The sequence below is a fragment of the Crocuta crocuta genome, unplaced genomic scaffold (assembly GCF_008692635.1).
Source record: "Crocuta crocuta isolate KB4526 unplaced genomic scaffold, BGI_CrCroc_1.0 scaffold140, whole genome shotgun sequence".
NCBI classification, from domain to species: Eukaryota; Metazoa; Chordata; class Mammalia; order Carnivora; family Hyaenidae; genus Crocuta; species Crocuta crocuta.
Genome location: NW_027527775.1, coordinates 3,737,778 through 3,748,243, shown reverse-complemented (window position 1 = coordinate 3,748,243; position 10,466 = coordinate 3,737,778). Strand labels below are relative to the sequence as shown.

The 10,466-nt window shown below is 38.9% G+C and overlaps 1 protein-coding gene across 1 annotated transcript in view; it reads right to left on the bottom strand.

Annotated features, from left to right (window-relative positions):
• Positions 1-1,740: 1,740 nt before the first annotated feature.
• The window catches only part of MSR1 (macrophage scavenger receptor 1), an 80,425-nt gene continuing 71,699 nt past the window's right edge, over positions 1,741-10,466 (bottom strand). The window contains exon 10 of the mRNA XM_077772660.1: positions 1,741-2,029. Coding sequence (XP_077628786.1) covers positions 1,896-2,029 — 134 coding nt within the window. The 3' untranslated portion in view covers positions 1,741-1,895. The remainder of the gene's footprint in view (positions 2,030-10,466) is intronic.

Sequence of the window (10,466 nt, the reverse complement as noted above, 5' to 3'; positions counted from 1 at the left end):
GAGAATATCACCCTCTGTTTAACAAGTAGAAGTATATAACATTGTAAAAGGCCATTTCCAAGACAGCATTTTTGCCTTTGCAAGGGAGAGGCAGGGAATCTACTATGTGGTTACCATTTGTGAAGTGAGACTTCAGGATTTGAAAAAATGTGGAAGCCCACTTTTGCTTATCACCATTACAGAGAGAATAGTAGAGCCATTCCAGACTAGTACTACCATCTAATCATGTGTCCATCTGGGCTGGGAAGCTTGAAAAGCATGTTCTTATCAGGGCTAGATTAGATTCGGTTTGGCTTCAACAGCAATCACTGGTCTTTCTGGCTGTATACTTAGACAGCAGGGTACAGACACTGCATTCCAGGTGGCCTTTCATACTCTAAGATAGACTAGACCTGGATAGATAGACCTGGTGATAGACTATTATATTAGTAAGGTACTGTTTTCGCATGCGTAGGGTCATTGACTCTTAAGGGCTGAAGATCTCTCTCTTTCTCTCTCTGTCTGTCTCTCTGTTTCCCGTTGTAATTGTTGAGGGACTTCATGAACGTTTCCAAAGAAGGGTGGTTGAAACTTGCTTCTGTGCTCAAGACATGTGCATCTTGTTATTTAAAACAGAATGATCACATGTATTTGCATTTCAAACAGTGTCCTAGAATGAAAACAACTCTTCAACTTAATTTACAATGTATAACAAACTGAACTCCATCTTGAAAATGACACTTTTGATCCCCAGGTATCCAGACACATATAGTGACGGTGGCCCACACCTTTTCTCAGATGCCCTGCTTTTAACTAACTTAGGGTTCAGAAAAACAAATTAACACACAAAAAGCAAAACTGTCAATACATGACCATGTGAAATAATCATGTTATTTTTCTTTATCATCATATTATCGACCTGTATTGACCTGTAAATCTCCTGATAAGTTTTTCATCATGGCCAAAATATATCATGAACATTGCTACCTAACAGCCAAGTATTGCACATTCAGAGAATTTGATGGCTGGATAAAATTTTTCCTCAACAAATGTGTATGGTTAGAGATTTGCAAACTTGACATAATAAAACATCTTCCCAAGCCTCTCATTATTAAGAAAGCAATTTAAGGGGCTCCTGGGTGGCTCAGTTCGTTAAGCATCCAACTTTGGCTCAGGTCATGATCTCACAAGGCTGTGAGCCCCGTGTCAGGCTTTGTGCTGTCAGANCCCAGGCGCCCCCAAAAGTTTTTTTTTTTAAAAGATAAGAAAGCAATTTAGTTAAAATCAACTAAATAGATTACAAACAAGACAAAAATGACAAAAATTGTCATCTTGTGAAGGTATCAATTGAGGTCAACGATCAGAAGGTATTTCTATTATCATTGGCATTTATAATCTAGAAGACTTAAAGTTTTTCTGAAATTAAAAATGTTTTTAATGTTTAGTTGTGAGAGAGAGAGAGAGAGAGAGAGAGAGAGACAGAGCATGAGTGGAGGAAGGGGTAGTGAGAGAGGGAGACACAGAATCTGAAGCAGGCTCCAGGCTCTGAACTGTCAGCACAGAGCCTGGGGCTCGAACTCAAGAACTGAGAGGTCATGACCTGAGTCGAAGTCAGAAGTTTAACCAACTGAGCCACCCAGGTGCTCGTGGAAGACTTAAACCTTAATATATTCCCTTCGATGTTAGTCATTATATTAGAAATTCCATTTAAAAACCTAAAGAAGTTGAAATGGTTCAAATACAGACATATAGGAGGCCTGACAGTGTTCAACATGTTTAATTAGTGATTTAAAAATCTTCCTTTTCTTTAGACAAGGTTCCTAATCTCTTAAATATTCACTGGACTGGTTTTAATGGAACAAAATAATAACACAGGTTGCAACAGTGCTTTCATAAATGTGAAAGAAAATGATACATTATAAAGTACAAGTGACTCCGGCATCTTCCGAGTGTGAACACACTCTTGCACCCCACTGTTTAATTTTACATTGTTCGATAGACGATTCTCTCCCAAAACAAAACACTTCATTCAGCCAAATTGGACCAGTACCTGCAGAAACCAGATACAAATGTGTGAGTAAATATGGTTTAGGGTTTACATCTGAATGGGACAAAAACATTAATTTATACACTAACTTAAGACAAAGGTGCTGATTATTATCTACACACAAGTGCTGGGCTTTCTATTTGGATTCAAAAATTAATCTCCTGCCCCAGAAAACCTGATATTCTGTCATTGTGTAAACTAGTAAAGTATAAAGTAATAAGAGCTATAGCAAAGGTATATCCACAGCTCTATGAAAGTATAAGCGTAAGAATGATTGGTTTTCATAGATTTGTTTTATTTTTAGAAATAAGAAAGGAAATCAGCTTTACTAATCATAGCTGTGTAGAGCTGAGGGTCTAATGGCATCTGTATGACATGACGCATTTTCTCTGAAACATTAAGATATACTGGAAGCTCTTTTCTTAGCTTCCGGTGTACTGCCATTTACTCGTGCTGGCTTATCAAATATATTATCTATTTTTAATTAAACTAAGTCTAATATAATCAGCAAAGGGCTCACAAACTATCCTGCGAAAAAGATCATGGGTTATTAATTGTAAGCACAGGCAAACAACAACAAAATGACAGACGTAATACTCTCTTTATCTTGAACTCTTCCCCAGACACATTAGAAGGGTAAACAGCCATCAGCAGTAGGCTCCCTGGAAGATATTTAACCAACTAAATACACAGACTTAACTGCCATGTTCAAGAGAAGGACATTATTGTCAGTGAATAAAGAAACAACTGCTGTTTGAAAGTAATCCATGCATGCCAAGAGAAGATCATTTGAAAAATAATGTTTAGAAGTGTTTTTCTGGTATTTCCTAAAGACTTTCTGTGTGTATCACATATAAAAATTCCCCTTTCTTTGGCACATAAGAAATGGAACCTTTGAAAGACTTCTAAATGAATGATGTGTGGTTTTGTTAAATACATATAATGTAAACCTCCTGATGCGTTTTTAAGGACGTTTCATGCCATCAAGAAACTGACGATTTAACAGCTGAATTTCAAGAAACCCCTTTGCAAGACTGGTGCATGGTAAACAAATATCTTAATACTGTCAGCATAATCAAGAATACATTTCTTCAATTCGGATCAATGTGATGTTGAAAGGTTCTCTTTTGGTCACAGAGTTATGTAAACCATAATTAGAAATAAGTTCAGCTTACAGACAGATCTTGTGAGTTATAAAACACAGTGTTAAATGAAGACATTTTTTTTTCCCAAAGAGGCATCTATAATGGCCTACACAGTGGCATTATTCTTGCTGATTTTTCAAACGTTCTATGCATTCAATAAATAAAAGTTTATGTACATACTTAGTAATGTGCCTTATGATATAGTAGTGTGTGCATATATGAACAAGTTACAAATACTGGGCATTTTGTCATCACTTTGTGGATAACGTTTGACATCACTTTAAGAAAATGGATAGAGGTTTTCCACATGTACAAAAGAAGTTATTCCATATAGCGGCGGCAGCAAGATAATGCTTGATGTATTATAACAGTGACTGGGATCCTGGCATCTGAAACACAAAGTACTTTAATGAGGGGAGAGGAATCAATGGGAAGCCTGTATACAAAGCCAGGACCATGCTTTACAACACTCTGAATTGTATATTGTGAGTCGCCAAAAGAAATGACATCGTCGGGGCACTTGGGTGGCTCAGTGGGTAAAGAGACAAACTCTTAATTTTGGCTCAGGGTCATGATCTCACACCTCATGGGTTTGAGTCCCACACAGGAATCTGCACTGACAGTGTGGAGCCTGCTTGGGATTCCCTCTCTCTCCCTGTCTGTGTCCCGCTCCAACTCACACTCTCTCTCTTCTCTCTTTAAATAAACTTTTAAAAAAATTTTAAAAATGACATCATTGGAACTGCATTTTAGAAATGTGTGTCTGATAGAAATGTAGAAGTTGGAATAGAGAAGAAAACGTCTGTAAACCAGAAGGACAGTGAAAAGGATGTGTATGGAGAGATTTTTTTCTCTGAAGACTCATGTTTTTATTTACTCTCAGAATTAGATAGGAAATTTTTATTTTTGCCTATAAAATAAATAGGAGCATTCACTTAATCTTTGAATAATTTGTACCTTTACATAAGAGATCCAAATAGGAGACAAAGTTATATTTGGGTTCACATTATCAAGTTAATTTGGAACACTGCATTGTTCATATCATATAGTAGCAATTAAATCAGTCAACTCCAAACAATGTTCCTATTAGAAAAGAAAGGTTTTCCTGGGCTAATCAACTATAAAAGCAGTGGCCTGGGAGCTAAAGTATATTGTGAAATGTTTATAACAGTATTGAGCCTTTGTGACTTGAAATTTTAAGGCAGATAAAAAAAGGGAATTAGGGGAGTAGATTAGGGGAGTATGACCACAAAATCAGAAACCTTGCCGGGAATACTTTTCTGTCCCCACGTTGCTCTTACGACGTGTAGCCCCATCCTTTTTGTGTTTATGAGCGTTTGTATGTGTGTGCGCGTTTGCACATGTGTGCTTCTTTTTAAATGCATAAAGTCTATATAAACTTTTCGAAGCCCCAAAGGGACTCAAAAATATATGCAAATACTCACAATTGCACAAGCCGCAGAGCTCTGCCCACGTTAGCGTAGACGAGAAGCCAAAACAGCGGGACTTCTCTGCATTGTGACCGTTACATATACAGACGTTTATAAATTGTATAAGTAAGCATAAGTGAAACTTATGGTGACAGCGTGGGTCTGTCATAACATCCCGCCCAAGGCCGGGATGGCTCTGTGATATAGTCTCTGTCCCGGGGCACCGTGATGCACTCACTCATTTTGTGGATTAGGTCGCTAGATTTAGATCTCAGCAGTGCAGACGGATTCACAATCCGGGAAGAGAGTTAACAATGAGAATCTCCTCTGGTGGCCGGAGCACCAGCAAGACCGCCCCCCGCTCCCCGACCCGCAGCAGGGCCAGCACAACACTGATATGAGTCAAGTCACGTGCTGATAGGTGAACACAAATGTTTGGAAACCTCAGTAAAGGTAGTCACGGATGTTCGAATCCCAGAGCTATAGTAGTAATCGTGAACATTTAAGCCCACTCTGCGAAGAATTTATGATGCGGCTGAAAACATTCAAAGTACTTTTAATGTTATCTCAGTGAATCCTCAAATAACCTTAAAAAGTTAAGTGCTCTTGTAGTGCCATTTTACTGTTGAGAGGGGAAATCGGAGAGAGTAAGTAATCTGGCCAAGGTCATGTAGCTAATTTTCACCCTGTATGTGCTCAGAGCCAGTGCCTTTAAAAAATGATTTACTGCAACCTCTTGCGTCGTTAGATTCAGTCGTTCAGCAGATCTGCTTTGCATGCCTCTGTGAGTGAACAGAATCGAAATCTGTTCCTTCTTGCACTGACTTCTGGTGCAGGCTTATGTTTTGGGTAGATGTAGCAACTGAGATCGCATACGTAATCAGCAGCAGAGTGGATACCTGCATCTAGAACCCCTACCTCCTATTCGGGTGCTTTTCCCACCAAGAACTCATGGATATGATAAATATATTGGACAATTCAATGTATTTACTATATATAATAAATGGCCATTAGGGATGTGGAAAAGATTCAGACACAGTGAACGTTTTCAGACACAGTGAACATCCTAGGTTATTTTCTACACATCATCTTTACAATTTACATCTCCTAATAACCCTGTAAAGTAATGGCAATTATCTCCATTTCAGAGGTAAATCAATTGAGGCTCAGAAAAATTGCAGTTATCAAAATCACAGAGGATACAGCCACGTGACGGGACATGATGACTTGGTGCTATGCGCTGATGGCACAGAAGCCCAAACAGAGTTATAAAAATAATTTTCAAAGATTTGTTTTATTTTTATATTAATATGTTCAGGACTATTGAGCCTAAGGGAAAAATGTACTTAATATGCATTTTTTCCATCTCATTCCAAATTTTCTGCATTAAAAATTAATTCAAAGGTAGCATAAAATTCATAAAACTTTACCTTGATGTAAACCTCAAAGATTAAAAAACAAATTTATTTTTATTTCTTTACATAATAACTATTACTCAAGGATTTGGGGTGTTGCTGCTGTCGTTGTTATGGTTTCCCTTGAACTATCTTTCTGCCTAGTGAGAAACTGTGCAAAATGGAGGTGTACAGTTTATTTTCTACTCCTGTCTATTTGTCATCCGTCTATCTATTTATCTACCTAACCACGTACACATCTACAATCCCCTTTACAATTTGGGGGCTGGAAGGAGGGCAAGTTGACTGATTTTGTGTTTCCAAAAGCAGACAGCTATCACTGTGTTGTCCACAGCTTCTGGAATTTTATGAGTTGGTTTGTAATGTCTAGGACTATGTTTGACCAGTGACACCATTTCCTCGTAATCTCTTTTTAAAAGTTACAGATATGGATATTTATTTCAAAGATTGAGATTTAACCTGCTCTCCAGTCACTCACCACTTTTCTGGGAAAAAACCCAAAAACCAGAAAGGTGATCATATTTCCTACATTAGCCAGAGAGGCATTACAGTGATGAGATTTGAGAGTAGCTGCTGAATAGGTACGTGGAGAAGCAAAAACTGCTTTGGTTAAAAGTCAGTATGAATTTTAATTAAATCTATTCATGGCTGGGTGATTCAAATCTGGATTACTTTTGAGACTTTTAGTTGCAGGCGCCTGGATGGCTCAGTTGGTTAAGTGACCAACTTCGCCTCAGGTTATGATCTCACAGTCTGTGAGTTTGAGCCCCATGTCAGGCTCTGTGCTGACAGCTCAGAGCCTGGAATTTGCTTCGGATTCTGTATCTCCCTGTCTCTCTGCCCCTCCCTCTCTCGTGTTCTGTATCTCTCTCTCTTTCAAAAATAATAAACGATAAAAATTAAAAAAAGAAAAAGAAGTCAACAACTTCTTCAAGAAAAAACTTTTTTTTTTTTTTTTGGTGAGGTTTTAAAAATCAAAGGTGGAAACAGAATGGGAATCAGAATTGAGAATAGGTAAACTTAGACTAGTTCTAAATTCTAGGGTAGTGGTTCTGAAGAAGATACGTATTTTCCCTGTTTTAGCATATATGCAGTATAAGGAGGTGGGGCTAATATAGCTCTGAGATTTCATTTACCTTTAAAATTCTGTGATTCTAAGATTTTAACGAAGCAAGCTCTTTAGAAATGAAATTCTTAAGGATAAAGAACTTAGAAGGACCTTCTGTCTAGTGGAAAGAAATAGGTTAAGGCACCAATCTTGACTCCTCCCCCACAACGACCATAACAATTGCATCTATTTGGGCAGGTTTTGTGACAGCGCTGTTAAGTTGACTTGCTTTCTCTATGCAAACTGGGATTATACCATCTATTCTCATAGGCAATGTGAGCGCTAAATTATAACATATAGTATGTACTTGATTAACAATATTATTCCATACTTAGTATTGTTATCATAAGTAACAAAACAGATGTGTTAAGAACTCAATGGGCTCCAAAGCAGGAGTATCCAAACATCTACATTTTATTTATTTTTATTTTATTAGAGAGAAAGAGAATGAGTGGGGGAGCGGGGCAGATGGAGAGAGAGAAAGAGACAATCTTAAGCAGGCTCCATGCTCAGCACAACCTGAGATCACGACCTGAGCCAAAATCAAGAGTCTGATGCTCAACTGGCTGAACCACCTCGTGACCCTAAACATCTACATTTTAAAACTTCCAGGGAGCAGGGGGTAGTCTGTAAGAATTTGAGTTCTGACCCACCGATATATTTTATACTTGAGATTTTATTCACATTCGCTGAAGGGTCAGTTCAGAGGTACAGTGATATTTTTGATCTCCTTCAGTTTATTCTTATAATTTGACAAAGTCCACTTGGAAAACTGATTATGAAATGTGAAAGGGGCACTAAAAGAAAGATGATATCTATGTTTAGAATTTTCTTTAGCTTCTCCTTTCACGTTTGGAGCGGCAGCGCATACTCCTGTAAACTTAGAACGTGAGCAGGTGGCCCCAAGTCCAGCCCCAACTTCCCGCATCAGCACGTGGGCTCAGGCACACCTGGGACCAGTTTCTGGAGCAGCACCATGATCGGACAAAGCTCGTCCAAGTTCACTGCTGCCAGGTCACTGGGACACGAGACTGGAAAGCCCGCACAGGCAGAGAAGTGACTTCCTTGCCCTTTCCCGGGCAGCGACCAGGAGCCACTCAGGGCTTCCTTAATTTTCACCTTTTTGTCTACTCAGAGAAAAAGAAAGAACATTCCACTATATGCAAAAGGTGCATCCAAATGAAAGAACCTGTTTAAAGGAGTGAGCTTTAAGCTTTTTTCCTATAAATCATTTTGCTTGCAGCTGCAAAAGTAATTGTTCTTAAAGCTAACAAGGATTATCTCGGGTAAGTCAGGTTTGCTATTTTAAAACCAGAAAGGGGGACGGGGGGAGAGAGGGAAATGACTATGTCCAGAAAATTGTGTTTTTTTTGAAGGGGGAAAAATACAAAGGGTATAAATTTAAACTTTTTTCTTCTTGTTTCAGTTCTGGTAATAATGTACAATATAGTGTTGACCTGATTCTTCCTACCTCCCTAGAGAGTGACAAGTAATTAAAACCTGAATGCATCTCTTCTTTCCCTCCCCTACCCCCACTCTTATATCTAAGTTTCCTTTCCAGTCTCTATCCTGCGTTCAGAATTGCCTTTTCTTTTCCCCCTGAGTGAAACTGTAAATTTATGGCGGAGGAGTAGAAACATAGAGAGGAGTGGAAACAGCTTCACATAAAAAGGTTGTTTGCCGTGTCTAATCCCAAATCAGCTGACGATGTAAGCCTGGTTCTTAAAATACAACATACAATGAAGCAGATCATGAAATTTATTTCTCAGGTTCTTTTTCTTCAGAACAAATAACCTCAGTTCGATTATGTCTCCCAGCTCAGCTCGCTTTATTATTTTAAACTTCTCATAATCATTGTTCAATTGTTTGGTGCTGAACTGTCCACAGAGAGCTGAAGTTGCTCTTGGGAAGAGTCCGGACACGTCTGGCTTCCCCACAGAGGACCCTCCTGCAGTCATACTTCTGTAGACTGCAAAGTCACATTCAATTCGGACCCCTGGAACATCACTGATGTCACAGACAATATGGCGCTGATCCCTTCAGAGAGGATGGCAGACACCCTTGGAAAGATGCAGTTGGAGCTGTTCCTCACGGTGGTCTATGCCACCATATCAGGTGATGCTATGAGCCAGGCTTTGTGTTAGGTGCATTCTTTGTGCCAAGACTCAGAATAAATCTAATGGGGTTGGTGTTAATATTCTCATCTTATTGGGAAAAAAGTGGAATCTGAGACAGAAGTAGCAGAGCTAAGGTTTCATCTCATGTCTCCTTAGTTATAAAATTCTTAGTCTTGGGGCGCCTGGGTGGCTCAGTCAGTTAAATGAGTGACTTCGGCCTAGGTTATGATCTCAAGGTTTGTTAGTTCAAGCCCCGTGTCAGGCTCTCTGCTGACAGCTCAGAGTCTGGAGCCTGCCTCAGATTCCATGTCTCTCTCTCTCCCTGCCCCTCCCTCACTCATGTTCTGTCTCTCTCAAATAAATAAATGTTAAAAAAATTTTTTTAATAAAATAAAATAAAATTCTTAGTCTTTCCAATTCACTTCAGTAGGCAGTTAAGAATGTGAGAGAAAAACAAAATTCAGACACGCCAGGTTATTTCATTATAACAACACTCTAGTATCATGTATACAATCGTCAACTACCATGAAAACACAGCCTCACTAAAAAATGGACCTTTATCTTAGAGCAGTAGTCAGTTATCTGAAGAAAACATGAGAGAATTGTCTCCAGACAGCCAAATAAATCATTTCACATTCGACTAAATTCTATAGTTTTATTACTTATTTAAATAGAAAACATTTTCTAGCCAGGATTTCGGAATACTTATTTCCATCTTTTCTCAATCCCTTGAGATACAAGCAGGAATAAGGACTGTGGGGGAAAAAAAGACATTATTCGGGGTGCCTGGGTGGCTCAGTTGGCTAAGCATCCGCCTTCGGCTCAGGTCATGATCTCACGGTTCGTGGGTTCGAGCCCCGCGTCAGGCTCTGTGCTGACTGCCAGCTCAGAGCCTGGAGTCTGCTTCGGATTTTGTGTCTCCCTCTCTCTCTGACCCTCCCTGCTCACACTCTCTCTCTCTCACAAATTAAAAACAAAACAAAAGAAAAACATTTAAAAATTTTTTAAAAAAAGAGAAAAAAATACTTTACTTGTGAGACTAGGCCTTAATGTTAATGCTAGCTTAAGACATTCATTTCTAACTCTGTGTTTACCACCTATGTTTGAAACTCAAGGGAAAACAGCTTTGTATACCCTGATATTTATAGAGGCATTAACAACAACAGCAATGTTATGGGAAGAGTCCAAATGTCCACTGAGAGAAGAAGGGCTAAAGAAAATGGTG